Genomic DNA, 19,492 nt, shown 5'->3' with positions numbered 1-19,492 from the left:
ACGTACCTGGGACCAGTGTAGCATATTCTGAACAGACGTTCCTGCTGGACTCTGTGCCAAATAAACATCCAAGCGACTCTGCACAGTAAAGAGATCATGCTTCATTTTGAGGCGAATCATATAATCACATCACAGGTAAATTTGAATACTTTTTTTGAGTTTTCCTTTTAGCAATAAACATATAGGATACTCTCTGAAGACATATTAACTAAAGAAGCCATCTTTAAGTTTTCCTTCCCTGAGCTCCATGCTTCTGTCCTGAGCAGTGTCTTCATAAAGCCCACAGAGGGCATCCCATGGGTCAGAGGCAGAAAATAATACACCTTTTCTTTCTAGTTGCATCTTGGACAGGCCCCAGAGGACAGAAAGTCGTGGGATAAAAGCCCCATTGGTTTTCTTCTTCATCCTGTATTATGTCCCAAAGGACATTCTAAGAAAGTTGTTCATTGTAAGGTATTGAGAACAGATCTGAATGTTACCATTTGTTCTCAGCTTTAAAATGTGGTAAATATTCTATAGTGTCCTTTGAAAGCTTGTAGGACATAAGCCATCTGATATTTTTATCTCCATTAACATTTAAATTCATTCTGGATTTTAAAAAAAATCCTTGAGTTTTTCACGTTTTCAACTGCATTCTGGTTTTTTAGTATACAAAATGAGTGATTTGTCCACCAAAGCAAACATCAGAAACATCTTGGAGCTTTAGAAAATACAACTAAAGCTACCCAAACCCAAGATTCAATATTAAAATCTCCAGGGCTGAGTTCTGGACATGTGTATTTTTTCAAAGTTCTACAAACATTCTACTTACCTACCCCTGGTTATACGCTACTAAACATTCTAAATCCAGCACCTTAGACCTCTCGGCCACGCTACCTCTACTAAACATTCTGATAGGCATTGTAATATGCCATAGTCCAGGCCCCAACAGTGAGAAAAAAGAAGGCAATCTTACTGCATAAATGTACAATGAGAGCTGCCAATTTATGTTCAAGTGTGGCATTTTGTAAGGGATTACTTTAGCAAACTCTTAAACTGTGCTGAGAGGGTGAGTTTGAAATGATCTCTATTGAGTTTGCTTAAAGGTCTTTCTACTTAGCTTTGCCTACATGAAATGCTTCCATCTAAATGATAGGCAAGCATAGTCTCCCTGATAAATTCAGAAAGTGAGAAAGGAATGTGAAAAGCAGCAGCTAAGGCATGCTTTGCAAAGACAACACTTTAAACCTTGCTTGAATGCAAGGAAAATATTAATCAGTGCTTTTTACCTCCAGAGGGATATAAATCTCTGTGCAGAATCTGGACAGGAGTGGAAATCACCTTCAGCTTTGTCTCTGGTTTCATACATATCTCCTCTCTAGCTGAGCAATAAACAGTAACTGCCTTTCTTTCCTCTTCCCACTGTTTGGGTCAGCTAGTGGTAACTAAAAAAGGAAAGGATCTCAGTTATGTTGGCAACGGCTTGACAAGCACCCAACATTTATTCCTCTCCATATCCCTTGAACAGTGAATGTATAGCTATCATTGAAGAGCTATCCCTTTATCTCTTTGGATTAAGAATTGTCTCAAAAAAGGGCTACTTCTACATGAAAGTAGAAAACCAATTTAAAAAATAGAGACATCCGAGCTCACTTCCAGACATTCTGCTTCACCAGGTCTAAGCCAGGGCTCAAGCACAGCGAGATAAGTTTCAAAACGACAGCTGTAATCAAAGTGAGGGGCTTTCCAATGTGGAACTTTGGCCAAAAGCAAGAGTTGATAAGAATTTTTAGCAAAAAACTTTCTCAGGTTGTCGTACTAACGTAGGCGGACTCTCAGCTTTGTATGGAAACTGAATATCCTATAACATTTCAGGAGAAAAAAGCAGACCTTGAACATGGTTTCTGTGAAATTTAGAATAACATCTCCTAACCATTGTGCAATAAAACAATTGCTTTCCCAGATCCAACTACTTACACGTACCATGTTTAAGTTTTTTGGATCAAATCCAGAAAAAGAAAATAGGAAGTTGCTGCAAATACGATGAAATAGCTTCCGGTTACACACCTTGGTGGCAATGAATTGTTCAAAAAATGTATGAGGGGAGAACATCTTGTCACCAAATAATACCTGCAAGTTCAATTTAAGACACCATCAAATTTCATGGGGCGCATGCCAACAGTGGAAAATGAGTAGTTATTCAGACAGGGACTGGACAGAAGATGACATCTGCTTAGTACTCAGAACTCGGTGAAAGCAAGAGCTATGTTAAATTTTGTCGTTGCAGTTCCCTCAGCTCACCCCATTCCCTGAGAGCCTTTCCTTGGAGTGTTTTCATAATGCCCCCTAAGAAACTCGTCCTCGTAGAACACAGTTAAGGCTTTGCAACCAGAGATACCTTGGTTCAATTTTGGACTTTTTCTCTTATACTTTAGACAAGTATTTAATTTCTAGCATCCTAAATTTTCTCAAATTTAAAATGGAAAAATCAATATGCACTAAGGAGAACTGTTGTGAAGATAGTAAGTCATGTTTAAAAGACACCTAGCGCATTTCCTAGACCTAGTAAACATTACAAAAACAGTATTATTGTTATGTTTAGTGACTAATACAGACTTGAGAAGTCATTCCTTCCAGAATCTTTTAATACACATTCTCTAGAGGCAAAAGATTACCCCAAATACATCAATCTCTACTCGTGGAATTCCTAGCAATATTGCAAGTAACTTGAATGTATCTTTTGAACTTTAAGAATCCTTGAAGTTAAAACATAAATTAATATCTAATCCCTGTGCATATAAATCCAATCTTGTCATAGTTTTATAATAAATAGTTTTATAATCTTAGGATAATAAACTAAACATAAAGGTGAAAAGATATTTTTTTCATTCTTAAAACTTTTGGAAACACCCATTTACACTACAAAACTATCATTTCCCTCTCCTGGAATTCTTTAATTGGCAATCACAACTAAGAACAAAAAAACTAGCATTTAAGGCCCTGGCTGGTGTAGCTCAGTGGACTGAGCACAGGCCTGCGAACAAAAGGATCGCGGTTCGATTCCCAGCCAGGGCACATACCTGGGTTGCAGGCCAGTTCCCTGCAAGCCAACTCCCAGCAGGGAACACACAAAAGACAACCATACATTGATGTTTCTCTCCCTCTCTCCTTCCCCTCTAAAGATAAATAAATAAAACTTAAAAAAAAAACTAGCATTTATTTTTATTGCACTAATGCACTGCAATAACTTACATTATCTTTGGTAAATTAGATCTAGTAAATTCCTACTGTTATAATTCATTAAATTCCAAGTTTGAAAAAAGGTTGCCTTTATAGTCCAAGGTAATATTTAATAAAATATTTTATATTCCATGGGATATGAGTGAAGTATATGACATGCCATGACTTCATATAACCCCTCATGCCAGAGAGGGGGAGGGCCAGAGGAAGGAAGGGAAGGAGACAGGAAGAGGTTGCAACATGTTAACCTAGTCCAAACCCCTGCAGGCATTATCCGATTGATTCTGACCTCTTCTTACTCACTTTGTCACAGTCACTGGGACCCTTGGACAATGTGTCAGATCATTTATTTAATCCATTTAACAAATTGTAACTCTTCCTATGTGACTATCTTCATGATAATTTAATAGTACTTATCTTTTAAAAGAATGTTGACATCTATGTTCTCAAGTGTGATAACCTAAATAGATCACCACATAAATAAGTTATTAAAGGAAAAGGCAGGATCTGATTTTACACTCATTTTAGTCAACATTTTAATTTTTCATTTACCAATATCTTCATCATCCGCACTTGGCAGAAAGTTCATGTGAAAGAAGACAGCCAGTTCAGAGAGTAATTGACCATGAAAATACGATGTGAAGGAAGAGGTTATGTACCATAAGAAGTTCCTGTTCTTTTTTCTGACAGTTGACTTTCCTAAATACGGGGTGAAATAGCATGATTACCTCTGACTCGACTCCACCTCTGTAACCATGCAGCATGAGTGACTCAGTGAAGCTAACATCTACTTACCCAAGGATAAATAATTGCTCCTTTACCCTAACCTGAAAGGGAGGATAATAATGCAGACTAACCAGCCGTATAGCATCCACTCGCAGAGTGGTAAACGTGCTGACTCGTCAATGTAATTCCAGGTTGGTTCTGGAGGGGACATGTTTGTCTCATAACAGCATGGACATACGCTTCTGCTGTTAGCTTTTTTGGTGTCTTTGTGACAATCACTAAAGCACCCTCCTCTTTCTTCTGGGCACATGACTCTATGCTAGGGCACATGGCTTGCCAAGCAGAACAGGGACTGCATTCAGTCCTCAACAGCCTACTGACCTGGGCACGGGTGTGTACGGCTGCATAATGATCCAGGACTGACCTCTTCAGGTTGGCACTGAACATGACAACGTATGAAAAAGAGCACTGACCATGGATGGCCTGATCAGATCTGGGTTCAAATTCTGATTCTGCCACCCATTAGCTGGGTGATTTGGAATAGGATGTTTAACCTCTCTGAGACTCAAGTTCTCTTTTTAAGAAATGCCAACAATATTAGTCCTTAGTATCATAGATAATATGTAAAAGCAAAGGGTCAAAGCAAGCTATAACTTAGAACAAAGAAAGATAAGAAGAGGAAGGCATAAATGCCCAGGGGCAAAACAAGGGGTAGGAGGGGAGGAAAGGATATCTAAAACACGGAGGGCTGTGGCTTTGACTGCAAAATAAATTCAGTTAATAATACTAGATAATATTTATAGAGTACCTACTACAGCCCAGTACAATTATCTCAAGGAATATTCCAAACAACTTGACAAATTCTATATTTTTAAATTTACTTATTAAGTTACAACTTTAATGAATAATTGACACTATAAGACATTAAAAATTCTATGAATAAAAGCTTGCACCCTTTGACCTACATCTCCCTATTTTCCACCTTTTCAGTTCCAGAAACTACCATTTTAATTTTTGCTTCTACAAAATTGGCTTGTTAAAATTAGATTCCATACATAAGCAATTCCTTACAGAATTTGTCTTTCTTTGTTTGGCATATGTCATTTAGCATTAAGCCCTCCAGATTCACCCATGTTGTTGCAAATGAAAGTATTTTCTTCTTTTCTTTTGGCCTTTTGATGTTATTTTAAATTTTTGTATTTTAATCTATTGAGGAACCTGCATATTTTTTCCATAGGGCCATGCAGTTTACTTCCATCAATAGTATAGTATGAAGGGTTCCCTTTTCTCCAATTCTCACCATCATTTATAATTTCTTGGCATTCTGAGAAAAGCCATTCTAGAAGGTACGAAGTGCTACCTTATTGTCAGGTATGAAGTGATGTCTCATTGTGATTTTAACTTGCATTTTCCTGATGATTGATAATGTTGAGCACTTTTTCACATATCTACTGGTCATTTGTATATATTCTTTGGAAAAAACTTGTGGTCCTTTGCCTATTTTTATTTATTTAATTTTTTAAAGATTTTATTTATTTATCTTTAGAGGGGAAGGGAAGGAGAGAGGGAGAGAAATGTCAATGTATGGTTGCCTCTCATGAGTCTCCTGCTAGGAACTGGCCTGCAACCCAGGCATGTGCCCTTGACTGGGAATCAATTTTGCCTATTTTTAAATTAAATTACTCACTTTTTCCTATTGAGTTATATAAGTTCTTTGTATATTTTATATTAACCTTGTATCAGATACATACTTGGCAAGTATTGTAAGTTGCACTCTTAACACACTGATTACATCACTTGCTGAGTTGAAGCATTTTTGTTAGTCCTATGTTTTAGTTTCATTACCCATGCTTTGGGTATTTTATCAAAAGAAATTATTGGTAAGATTAATGCCAAGAACCTTTTCCTCAAGTTTCCTTCTGTGTGTTTTATGGTTGCAGGTCTTACACTCAACTCTTTAATCCATTTTAACTTAATTTTCTGTGTGGTATAATATAGGGATCCAGTTTCATTCTTTTGCAGTTAGCTGGCCCTACCCAGTCCTCCCAATGTTATTTATTGAGGAGACTATCCTTTCCCCACTGTGTTCATAGTGCCTTGTCAAAGACTAGGTGACCATAAGTAGGGGTTTATTTCTGGGCTCTGTTGTTTTGCTGGTCCATGTGCCTGTTTTTTATGCCAGTACGATACTGTTTGATTACTATGTTTTTTTGTAATATAGTTTGAAATCAAGAAGTGTGATGACTCCACCTTTGTTCTTTTTCTTTTTAATTCACCTTTATTGTATTTTTTCCACTGCCATTTAGACCCCAACCTATACTCACTCCCCCAGCAATAACCATACTGCTGTCCATGAGTTCATTTACCTTTTTGCTCCACCCCTCTGCTCCCTAACTTCCCCACCCACTGTTATCCTGCTCTCCATCTATGAGTCTATCCCTATTTTCTTTGTTAGTTCAGTTTGTTCACTAGATGCCAAATATGAGTGAAATCACATGGTATTTGTCTTTCTCTGATCGACTTATTTCCCTTAGCATAACGTTCCCCACGTCTGTCTCTACCACTGAAAAGGGTAAAATTTTCTTTTCTACGACTGAGTAGTATTCCATTGTGTAAATGTGGCATAGTTGTTTAATCCACTAATCTGCTGATGGATATTTGAGCTGCCTCCATATATTTGCATTTGTAAATAACACTGCAATGAACCTAGGGGTACATAGGTTCTTTTGAATTGGTGTATTGGGTTCTGTCAGATATATTCCCAGAAGTGGGATAGCTGACTTGAAAAACAGATCCATTTTTAACTTGTGAGGTATCTCTATACTACTTTCCACAGTGGCTGCACCAATCTGCAGTCCCATCAACACTGCAAAAGGGTTCTCCTTTCTCTACATACTGGCCAGCACTTTTTTGTTGATTTACTGACGATAGCCATCCTGACAGATACGAGCTGATATCTCATTGTGGTTTTAATTTGCATTTCTCTGATGATTAGTGAAACTGAACTCCTTTGCATATGGCTATTGGCTGTCTGTATGCCCTCTTTCACAAAGTGTCTATTCAGGTCCTTTGTTCATTTTTAAATTTGAGTTGTCTGGTTTCTTTTGGTGTTGAGTTTTGTTAAGTTCTTCATAAATTTTGGATATTAACCCCTATCAGATGTATTGGCAAAAAGGTTTTCCAATTTGTGGGTTGTCTTTTTATTTTGCTGATGATTTCCTTTGCTGTGAAAACTTTTTTAAGTTTGATGTACCCATTTATTTTTTCTTTTGTTTCTCTTTCCTGGGGAGATATATCTGATAAAATATTGCTACAAGCAATGTCTAAGATTTTGCTGCCTATGTTTTCTTCTACAATTTTTATGGGTTTGGATCTAACATTTAAGTCTTTATTCCATTTTGAATTTATTCTTTTGTGTGGTGTAAGAAGGTGGTTTGGTTCCTTTTTTCTACACCTATCTGCTCAATTTTCCCAACACCATTTATTGAAAAGTATCTTTAGCCTATTGTATGTGTTTGCATTCTCTGTCAAGTATTAATTGACTATAAAGGTATGGGTTTATTTTGGGGGTTTCTATTCTGTTCCATTGACCTATGTGTCTGTTTTTATGTCAGTACCATGCTGGTTTGGTGAACTATGGCCTCATAGGATACTTTCATATGAGGTAGTGTGATTCCTCCAACTTTTGTTCTTCTTCCTCACGATTGCTCTGAGGGGCCTTATGTGGTTCCACATACATTTTTAAAATATTTGTTCTCGTTCTGTGAAATACAACATTGGAATCTTGATAAGAATTGTGTTGAATCTGTAGATTGCTTTGGGTAATATGGATATTTTAATGATGTTAATTTTTCCTATCCATGAACACCATATGTGTTTCCATTTATTTGTACCTTCATCTATTTCTTTCTTCAGTGTCATAATTTTCTGAGTATGATGGGTCGTTTACATCCTTGTTTAGGTTTATTCCTAGGTATTTTATTATTTTTGTAGCAATTGTGAATGGGATTGTTTTCTTAATTTCTCTTTCTGTTTGTTTTTGGCATATAAAAATGCAACTGATTTCTGGATATTAATTTTGTATGATGCTTCTTTGTTGAATTCATTTATTAGTTTTAGCAGTTTCTGGACGGAATCTTTGGGGTTCTCTATGCACAGAATCATGTCATGTGAAAATGATGAGTTTTACTTCTTCCTTTCTAATTTGGATACCTTTTATTTCTTCTTCTTGTCTGCTGTGGCTAAGACTTCCAGTACTGTGTCGAATGAGAGAAGTGAAAGCAGACATCCCCGTCTCGTTCTCACTTTTAAGGGGGGTGCTTATAGTTTGTGCCTATTGAGTATGATGCTGGCAGTGGGTTTGTAATATATGGCCTTTATTATGTTTAGGTATGTTCCTCTAATCCCACTTAGCTGAGAGTTTTTATCATAAATGGGTGCTGGATTTTAGCAAATGCTTTTTCTATGTGTATTGAAATAATTATATGGTCTTTACCCTTCATTTTGTTTACATGGTGAATCACATTTATTGATTTATGAATGTTGTACTAACCTGATTTTCCTGGAATAAATCCCCTTTAGTCATGGTGTATGATCTTTTTGTTGCATTGCTCTATTCAGTTTGTTCATGTTTTGTTGAGGATTTTAGCATTTATGTTAATCAGAGATATTAGTCTATAATTTTCTTTCTTTGTACTGTTATTATCTGGCTTTGGAATTAGGATAATGCTGGTTTTGTAAAATGAGTTTGAGAGCCTTCCCTCCTCTTGAATTTTATGAAATAATTTGAGGTGGAGAGATATTAGTTCTTCTTGGAATTTTTGGTAAGATTCACCTCTGAAGCCCTCGGCCCAGGCCTTTTGAATGTTGGGAGTGTTTTGATTACTGCTTTAATTTCACCAGGTGTAACGTATTTATTTAGATGACCTGATTCTTCCTGATTTAGTTTTAGAAGATTGTACGTTTCTAGGAATTTATCCATTTATTCAGGTTGTCCAGTTTTTTGGCATGTATTTGCTCATAATATTTTCTTACAATCTTTTGTATTTCTTTGGTGTCAGTTATTTCTGCTCTTTCATTTCTGACTTTATTTTGGATCTGTCTTTTTTCTTGATGAGTCTATTAAAAGTTTGTCAATCTTGTTTATTTTTTGAACAACCAACTTTTAGATTCATTGGTTGTATTTTTTAGACTCTATTTCATTTATTTATGCTCTGATTTTTATTATTTCTTTCCTTCTACTGACTTTGGGCTTTGTTTCTTATTCTTTTTAAGTTCCTTTAAGTGTAAAGATAGATTATTTGAGCTTTTTCTTGTTTTTTTTTTTTTTGAGGTAGGCCTGTAATGCTATAAATTTTCCCCTCTGGATTGCTTCTCCTATGTCCCACAGATTTTGGATTGTTGTGTCCTCATTTTCAGTTGTTTAAAGATATCTTTTGATTTCTTCCTTGATCTCATTGTTTAATAACCCATTCAGTGTTTAATAACATGTTATTTAGTTTCCATGTGTTTGTGTGTTCTTCACTGTTCTTGTGATTGATTTCCAGTTTCATAGCATTCTGGTCATAGAAGATGCTTGATGTGACTTCAATCTTCTTCAGTTTATTGAGACTTGTGTAGTCTTAACATGTGCTCCATCCTAGATGTTCCATGTGCACTTGAAAAGTATGTATACTCTGCTGCTTTGGGATGAAATGCTCTGAGGACATTATTAAATCCATCTGTCCCTTTTAAGGGACATTTAAGGTTGCTATCTATCATTACTTAGTGTGCCATTTAAGGTTGCTGTCCCCTTACTGATTTTCTGTCTGGAAGACTTATTTATTGAAGTCAATGAGGTGTTAAAATCTCCAACTCTGACTGCACTTCTGTTGATCTTTCCCTTTAAGTCTATCAAGATTTGCCTCACATATTTAGTGCTCCTATGCTGTGTGTGTGAATGTTTACTAAGGTTATATCCTCTTGTTGGATTATTATATCCCTTTATTGTTACATAGTGTCCTTCTGTGTCTCTTACTATAGCCTTGTTCTTAAAGTTTATTTTGTCAATTATAAGTTTTGGTACCCCAGCTTTTTTTCCTTTCCATTTGTATGAAATATCTTTTTCCATCCTTTTACTTTTAGTGTGTATCTTTTGATCTTGTTTTCTTATTCACTCAGTTACCCTAAGTCTTTTGTTTGGAGCATAAGTCATTTACATTTAAGGTGATTATTGAAAGATTTCTATTTAGTGCCACTTATTGTCAGACTATTTTTCTATTCTTCTTTGTCTTCTTAAAGCAAGCCCTTTATCATTTGTTGCAGTACTGATTTGGTGTAAACAAACTCTTTAGCTTTTTCTTGTCTGAAAAGTTTTTTATTTCTCCTTTGATTTTAAATGATAGCTATATTGGGTAAAGTAGCCTTGCTTGTGGATCCTTGCTTTTCATTACCTTGAATATTTCATGCCCTGCCCCTCTGGCCTAAAATGTTTCGGCTGAAAAATCTGATGACAGACTCATGGGTGCTCCCTTGTAGGTAACTACCTACTGTTCTTTAAGCATTATCATTTTGATTATGATAAGTCTCTGTTTGGGCCCAACTTGTTTGGGGTTCTCTAAGCTTCCTGGACTTGTATGTCTTTTTCTTCCACCATATTAGGCAAGTTTTCTGTTATTATTTCTTCAAATAGGTTCTTGATCCCTTGCTCACTCTCTTCTCCTTCTGGTACTCCCATTATGTGAATGTTGTTACACTCATGTTGTCCAAAATGTTTCTTAAGTTTTTCTCATTTTTTAAAACTCTTTCCTTTTTGCTGCTCTGGGTGTTTTTTTTCCTGCCCTATCTTACAAATCACTGATTCATATAACCTACTGTTTATTCTTTCTAGAGTATTATTTCAGATACTGTGTTCTTTATTTTTGAACTGTCATTTTTTATGGTTTCTATGTCTTTTTTATGCTGTTGAGTATCCTTATTATCATTACTCTAAACTCTCTATGTGATAAATTGCTTGCCTCCATTTCATATAGCTCTTCTTCTGAAGAATTCTCTTGTTCTTTCATTTGGGGTCTGTTTCTTTGTCTTCCCATTTTGGCTGCTTCTTTGTATTTGTTTCTTTTTATTAGGTAGATCTGCAAAGAGTCTGGTGTAGGCCTTTGTCAAAGACACTGCTGGTGACTGGCCCTACTCACATTTTTGGAGCTGTCAGTGATCTACAGCACATGGCTCCCTCTGCTGGACAATCTTGTTGTGGGGATGTGGTTTTTCTGTCTGTCTGTGGTTATCAGGTTTCTCTCCAGCTACTGTTCAGCTGGTTATTCAGGATGATTTCTCTACAATTTAGTTGTAATTCCAGCCTGGTCCTGGGAGGAGGTTAGTGTAGCTTCTACTCACTCTTCTGCCATCTGGAATCTCACCTTTAGTTCTTTTTCAAGATTGGTTTGTTTTTCAGAACCTTTGTGGTTTAATACAAATTTTAGGGTACTTTTCTTTTTCTATTTTTGTTAAAAGCCTTTGAACATTTGATAGGGATTCCACTCAATTATAGATAGCTTTGGGTAGTAAGGCCATTTAAACAATAATGTTAATCTTTCAATCCATGAACACAATACCTTTTTGTTTAATTTTATCTTCTTCAATTTCTTTCATCAATGTCTTATATATTCAGTGTACATGTTTTTCACTTTCTTGGTTAAATATTATTTCTAATATTTTAATATTAGAAAAATATTAGAAATAATATTTCTAATATTTTTAATATTTTCACTTTCTTGGTTAAATTTATTTCTACATATTTTATGATTTTTGATGCTACTGTACATAAGATTGCTTTCTTAACTTCTCTTCCAGGTAGTGCATTGTTTAAGGTAGACAAATGCGTCTGGGTTTTTTTTAATGTTGATTTTATATTCTGCAACTTTATTGAATTCATTCATTAGTTCTAACTTGTTTTGGTGGAATCTTCAGGGTATTTTTATAAGGTTATATCATCTGCAAACAGAGATAATTTTACCCTTTTCTTTCCAATTTAGATGCCTTTAATTTCCTTTTCTTGCCTAATTTTCCTGGCTAGTATTTCCAGTGCTATGTTGAATAGGAGTGTTTCTGGTCTTAAAGGAAAAGTTTTTAACTTTTCACTGTTGACTTTGTTGTTAGCCATGGGCTTGTCATATATAACCTTTGTTATATTGAAGTATATTTTTTCTATACCAAATTTGTTTAGAATTTTTATCATAAAGGAGATTTAACTTTGCCAAATGCCCTTTTCACATCAATTAAGATGATCATAAATTCTTATCCTTCATTCTATTAAGTGATGTTTCACATTTATTGATTTATATATATTGAAACATCCTTGCATTGCAGGAATAATGCAATTATCTCACTTGATCACAGTGATTAATTCTTTTAATGTACTGTTGAATTCAGTTTGCTAATATTTTCTGGAGAATTTTGTATCATGTTCTTTTCCTGTAGCATCTTTGTCTGACATTAGTATCAGGGTAATGCTGGCCTTATAAATAAATATGGAAGTGTTTCTTCTTTTTCAATTTGTTGGAAGAATTTGAGCAGTATTAATATTAATTCTTTTAAGCTTTGTCAGCTGAGCTCAACAGTGGTAAAGACTGCAGGAATCCTCAGTTGCCAAAATTATGGAGGTCTTGGTAGCAGTGGTGACTAGAATTAGTAAGGTCCTCAGTGGCAAACACTGCTGGTATTCTCCTATTCTTTTTTTTGCATGGGAAGAAGATATAGTTTTGGATATACTTCCTGGCACCAGGTTTAGTTCACTGAAACTCAGTGAGTGGCAGCAAAGCCAGAGACCAGAGTTCAGGTACACACAGAACTACCACAGCAGCTGGGTTGGGGCATAGGTGTATTTGCTGTAGTAGTGGTATTAACTCAGGTGTGGGCATGTGCACGCCTCCTGTGGAATTAGGGTCTGGGTCTCTTGTGCTTGTTGCAGTGACTCAGGCCCAGAGGTGGGGGAAGAAATTGGGAAACTCAACAGCAGCATGGGCCCAGGGATGATAGGGTACAGTGGTGGCTTAGGCTCAAGAGGCAGGGTGTAGCAGCAGTATGCCCTGGGGATGGCATCATTAGGGCCAAGCTGCTGCTGTCCCACATCTGCTCCCTAGGAGAGGGGGGCAGTGTTGGGACTTTGTTCCATCCTAATGATGCTTGGATGAAACCCCAACTTGGGTACCAAGGGCAGAGCACAAAGAAGCAGTGGTGTGGCCCTAGTGATGGTGGTTCAAAACCATGAGAAGGGCAGAGCAGTAACAATTCCAGTCCAATAGATGGCAAGGTACTGTGGTGTCCTGATTTCAAAGTGGGCAAAGCTGCAACTGGGGCTCCTGGAAACAGGTTTCACCTCAGTGACAACTCTGGACTTGGAGAGGAGATGCAGCATCAGGAACTCAGAGCATCTCTGTCAGCTGGGTTCAGTACTGGAGAAGACTGTGGGGATTCTTGGTAACAAAGGCTGCAAATTCCCAGGTTAATGATGAGGCTTGATGGAGGTCTTCCCTTTTTTCAGCCACTTGATGAAGTCCCTGTGAGGGGATCCTTTTGAGTGATGAGCTGCTCCATACTAGCTGGTAAGGTGATGCAGGTGAAATGCTTTCTATTATTTTCCATGAAGCCATTCTTGGCATTTGAGCTCTGAAGGGTTTCTGCCATTTCTTCACTATAGTCCAGAACTTCCCCAAAACTATTTTCAACAGTTTACACTTGTTTTATTGTTTTTGTTGTTTCTATTGGGTAGACAGGCTGGGACCTCCAAACTTTGCATCTTGCTGACATCACAACTTCAAATTCTATCCACTTTATAAATGTAAAAGTTAGGTTAAAATGGTTAAGTTGCTTGCCCAAGGGGCAGAAAGCAGAGTTAGAATGTGAACTTTGTTCTATCTGACTCAATTCCTTTAGCCAGTATGTAATGTGAATTGAATTGAATCGAAACAAAGTGAAGGAGTTATAGAAAATAACTGATAGTATCAATAAAAATATTTCTCTAATCAGAGATAGTGAAAAAGTTCTCTCAATTCAGCTCTCCACTGAAAGAGGAAGCCATTCTCCAATTATGTCTGAGAACTTTTGGCTAATATGAGAAAGGAAGAGAAAGAAGCCCCTCCCTCTCAAAGTTTATATCATGTTTATTTTATTATCAAACCCTGTAATTTTTTTTTCTTTTTGGACAACTCTGGCTCAGATTGTCACCTATCAGCTGCAGTGTAGCAATAATGCCATAACCACTCTATCTTTTGTCCCTCATGATGTCCTTTACTCCCATGCACTTCCATTTGGTTACCAGGAGAATCTCCATTAAAAAGAACATTGTGTGTGCCCTTCCCCATGTGCAAGGACTTTCCATGGACACCCATTACCTATGGAATAAATTCTAAACATTAACTTAGCACTCAATTCCTGTCAGAATCAACTCTATTCTTACATTTTCAATGTTATTTCTCATACACTTTTGTACAAATGTAAAGCACCAATAAAGTCAGTTACATGTGGTTTTCCATGGCTTGAATTTTACTATTTCAGTAGTAATGTTACCCTTTTGGTTTGGAAAGACTTCCTACACCACCCAATACATTGAACTCTGGTCTTTAATCTCAAATTCAAATGCCACATTATCTAAGAAGTTCTGTAATTCCAACAACTAGAAACATCTTCACTTTTCTCTGTTTGCCTATATTTTTATTTTTACTCTATCACTACAATGCTGGATTTTCTATTAGAAGTTAGTGGGTCACATCTGGCAGCTCCTCTATTGCAGTCAAAGCTCTTTCAGGGCAATCTTTCTAAAAGTACAACTTTGATCAAGCCAGTCCCCTGTTTAACATTCTTCATTGGCTTCCCATTACCAACAGAACAAAATCTAAACTTAACACGACATAGCTGCTTTCCATGAACTGTGCCACACTCTCCCTTTAGTCAAGTCTCGCATGACTCTCAACCTGCACCCTAATTCTCAGTCATATCCATTGGCTGAAATGCATTTTTATAGATGTTGTTTTTTCGATGTTATGCCTTTGAAATAGTAGCTCTTAGGTATCTCTCCACAGAATTGCATTGACCTGCACCATACCATAGGCGTGTCAAAACATGTGAAAGGTTGAAGCCAAGCTATGCAAATTGAGAAAAATAGAAAGAATCTGTCATATCAAAATGTCTCTTAACTGTGTGGGAATGCTGAAATAAGTTCGCAAGCAGTCCAGCGAGGCTAGGCTAGACTGAATCTTTATGGTGTGAGAGGCCCAAATACTATGAGGAAAATGTGAGCATTTTCCATGTTGTTTGGTGGTTTTCCTGGTGGTATTTCTGAGTTATATAGGTATGGAATGACTCAATGTAAGCTAATTTGCTTTTCTCTTACCAACCAAAATCCCTGGCTTCTATAAAAATTATGTCAGTATTTGCCTTGACTGAAATCATTGATTTCAATTAAACACTATGATTACCTTTTGTCAGCCACGAGAAAAGCCTATATTAATATGCAACATGAAAACACACCACATACACCAATTATCCTCGACTGAGTAAATGATGAATTTAGCTGACTTTCAGCTAGCAGAGAAACCTGAGGTGAATGATATTGTCTAGGTTTTGAGAAGTTGACAAACGGGGAGTCTGTGGACTGTGAGTGATTGGGGAAAGTTGGACTTGTAGAGATGGGAGAAGGTATGTTATATAAAATGCATGATAGCGATAACAATAGTTGACATGTGTTGAAGGCTTATGATGTGCAAGACCTAAGGGACTTAACATGAACAATGAACTCACTTAATCATCACTGCAGCCCTATGAGTAGAGACTATTATTATCCCCACTTTAACCAATAAAGAAAATGGTTCACAGAACAATTAAGGTCTTGACCAGATTTACCCAGCTAGCCATGCCATCTGGCTTCATGCCCTGATCTCAACTACCACTGTGTTTGAGATACTAGGGGCCTCTGAAGAGAGATTTAACCTCCTAGATTAAACAAACCAATTAATCCATCAGCATTTGCTGTATCTGTAATTGAAGAGTGACATACATGAGAGAGAGAAGGCATTGATGAAGACAGTAGGGTGGTATAGCATCAGAGTGAGCCCCCGAACCCTGCTGGTAAAATTACACATCATCAGCAAACATATGTGGATACTTCTAGCACCTGTGATAGTCTCAGAGGTTTGTAAAATGTCATTTGATTGTCTTTTGCTGAAACCATTGGGAACAGAGCTAGCTTTAGCATCTACAGAATTAAACTTGGGAAGTCACATACCTTGACTGCTTTTCTGGAAAGAGTTGTTAATTTTCTCATAGGACTTTGGGTATATCGCACTGTAGTGACTGGAGCCAAGGCAAAAAATATTTTAATCCTTTTAGCCAGTTCTGGATTTGTAGAGAATGCTATGAAAGCTGAAAGGGAAGAAAACACTAGTTTATAGACTTAAAACAATTCCAAATCATTTTAAAACATAGAAAAATAGTGGTAATAAAAATAGCAATGGAAATGAAAAATAATTCAGAGTAAGCACAATTTGTAGAGAAGGATTTTCTAAATTTCTCAAGAATGGAACGGGCTAAGTCAGAACAAAGCACTTCCTGTCCTTAGAGGGTACAAGAGCTACAGAGAGGGTTTGCATGGCCCTTGTGGGGCACGTGGAGGTAAGCTCCTTGCTCAACAACCACCCTCTTTGGTATCAGACAAAACTGGACTTTAATTTTGGCTTACATTCACTAGCTATGTGAAGACCTGGGCAAGTTAACTATGTGAATGTCAGTTTTTGCAATCTGTAAATGTGGATAAAGAATCTTCTAGGATGATTCTTTTGAAGGTTAAAATATACATGTATAAAGCTTAAGGTATTATTTGGCAGTATCACCATTAGAAAAGATTTCTAAATTCGGCCATTTGTAAAATATGGATGATAATGGTCTTACACATTTGTACTTTCCAATGCAAGAATGCATGTAAGATGCCTGGTATAGTACAGGCATATAAAATCTGGCTTTATACTAGAAGCTTAATTAGGATTAGGATACAGAAAAGAGACTGGTAGAAATGCTGTTGACATCGCTGAGGTCTGTGGCAGGAGGAGAAGTGAAGGAAGTGGAGTGCCTCGTGGTATTGTCCACAGAATCCCATCTGTATCCAGCCTGCCCCAGCACACCCTGGGAAGTGAACGGCATGCTGACCACAACATATGACCAGTGGGATTTGTAATTCTCTGTTTTCTTTCCAGTGTCTTCACTAGACTATGAGCTCTTTCAAGGAAAAGTGTCTAACATAGTTACCTCTGCTTCCCAGCATCTAACCCAGTGTCTGAAAAATGTTTCTAGAGTATAAAAATGAATAATTCTCTCTCCTTGTGGCTTATTTATCAACCTCCAGATTAAGTCCTACGGGGGAAAATCCTTGTTGTGGTTCTCCTATTTTTTAATCTTCAGAAATCAGACAGAGAAAAACGGCTTTCCAACTCAAGTTCCCAAGCTAGAGACATCACAGAGGGAAGAAATCCTGACCCCTTTCATGAACAGGGAAGAAGATCCTCTGACACTCTCAGGTCACACCTGCCCCAAACACACCGATGGTGGTGCCCTGGGAGTGGCCCACATAGTAGAGTCGCTCCTGTCCAGTTTTCTCTACAATAAAATTGATTGTGGCTGGAAGGTCATACTCAGCCATCTCATCCAAACTGCCAAAGGAAAAAATATTGGAAAATATATCATTGTTAGGCTTGCAATATTCAAACACATTCATTGCAGACATGGATACTTAGCTTTTGTTAGAACTAAGAGTAGAGACAATACATGGTATTATGGGTTTCCGAGACTTTTGAGGATGGAAGTCACCTTGATTGCACATTGTTAAGAAATTGGAATTAGATAAATCTGAGTTACAAAAGCCTTTGCTTTTCCTGAAAGACTAGTCATATATTTCACTTAATTCTATGTCAGATTTACCAAACTCCCTTTAAAAAGAACAATTACCTAAAATGCAATATACAGGATCTTGCAGAAGTAAGGCCTGCTTGAGTGTGGTTGGTAGGGTAATAATATGGGTTTAATAATTTATAGTTTTAATATGAACATTTCACCTAAAATCTCACATGATATGCTTGAGTGTGGTATTGTTATGTTACAGAATTACATGCTTGTGATTTTGTAAAAAAAAAAAAAAAAAAGGTGCATTATTTGTGCCAGACCCTGTATTTAAAAAAAACAATAAAGGAAACAGATTAGTAGTCTTTGGCCCAGAAAGACTGAATCAGGGAAGACACCTGGGAATCTGAATATTTGTCAATCACTTCGGGTGCTTCTTTTTGTGTGTGCATTTGTATGTGTAGCAGGGAAAAACGCTCATTTAGGGAATCATCGTGTTATTTGCAATAGTTCAGTGACACAGTTGCACTGAGGTGTGCAATTAGGAAATGCCAAGTGGCTTCCGGGAATAAGGCAGAAATGAGGTCAGAGAACAAACGGCTCTCATGGCCTTCAAGGTATGGTTCTAAGTGGCTCTGCAAGAGCAGGGGTTGGTCCCAAGGACCAAGCAGGCCTGGCTTCTAGAGCCAACAGTGCCCCAGGGAGGGCTGGTAGCAACACTCTGCTCTTTAATCATCTTGCAGTCAGGCTTTCTCCTTATTTCCCCCAAAACCTACTGCCTGGGGCAGATTTCAATACTGCCCCCTATGGAAGACAGAGTTTTTTCACCAGTCAGTGAGTAAACATTTGAGTGTCATCTACACACAGGATTAAGCTCACCCTTGGCGTATCATGAATGTTTGGTTCTCAGGATTTTCAATGAGAACCTGTTTCTGGTCCCAGTTCTCAATCAGTTTCATTTTTTCCTCTTTCATAAGAGTACCATTTCAGCTTCTTTTGGAGTCCACGTGGACGAAGGGGTAGTCTTGGAATTAACCTTTTCCTGAGGCTGACCTTTGCATTTTGATTTTTTTGCATACACTTTGTATATGAACATGCATGCACCTGTTCACCCCCCACCCCCACACACCAGCAAGTGGGGTGTTGGAAACAAACATCAATGCAATAATAAGGACATTTTTCAGAGCCAGTGAAGACAGCCTAGGTAAAGGAGAAAATGTTTGTTTCCTCCTTGTGGATTTCATTGGATGCATTTGGACAGAAAGGGAAAAATTGAAGTGTTCATCCATATATACGAGCCAAGTACACATTTTATTCATTACTATGTATCTCTTTACCTGAAGGCCCAGAATTCTGGTGATGTGGGTGAAAATTTCAAGTGTTTTCTGGACCAGGTATTGCCCCGGCTGTTTCCCATCCACACGTCATAACCTGTGTCTGCCAGAAGGAAAGCCAAGCTGTTGTTGGGCAGGTTGCAAATCCAGTTAGTGGCAGATGCAATTAAGCCATGTTGCAAATAAACGACAGGCCTTGGAGCTGCAAAACATAGGCAACAAGAATTGCAAGTCTACTTCCCCAGTGTCCACAAGAGAATTCTCTTTCCTGACTTCCTGTAGTATAGAAGAGATGTTAAGAGATGAACTGTGGCACTAGGCAAACCTAGATTCAAGTCCTTTCTGAACTA

The 19,492-nt window shown here is 37.3% G+C and overlaps 1 protein-coding gene across 2 annotated transcripts in view; it reads right to left on the bottom strand.

Annotated features, from left to right (window-relative positions):
* The window catches only part of LOC118987946 (lipase member K), a 98,731-nt gene that overhangs the window by 6,741 nt on the left and 72,498 nt on the right, over positions 1–19,492 (bottom strand). For both annotated transcript variants that reach the window (XM_037047286.1, XM_037047285.1), the window contains 5 exons: positions 19,146–19,344; positions 17,512–17,621; positions 16,205–16,341; positions 1,963–2,109; positions 7–78 (listed from right to left, as the gene is read on the bottom strand). In XM_037047286.1, coding sequence (XP_036903181.1) covers positions 7–78; positions 1,963–2,109; positions 16,205–16,341; positions 17,512–17,621; positions 19,146–19,344 — 665 coding nt within the window. The remainder of the gene's footprint in view (positions 1–6; positions 79–1,962; positions 2,110–16,204; positions 16,342–17,511; positions 17,622–19,145; positions 19,345–19,492) is intronic.

This window comes from Sturnira hondurensis, unplaced genomic scaffold (genome assembly GCF_014824575.4).
Source record: "Sturnira hondurensis isolate 20B ecotype Veracruz unplaced genomic scaffold, ASM1482457v3 Scaffold0005563, whole genome shotgun sequence".
Classification (NCBI taxonomy): domain Eukaryota; kingdom Metazoa; phylum Chordata; class Mammalia; order Chiroptera; family Phyllostomidae; genus Sturnira; species Sturnira hondurensis.
This window is presented reverse-complemented; position numbering and strand designations above follow the sequence as displayed.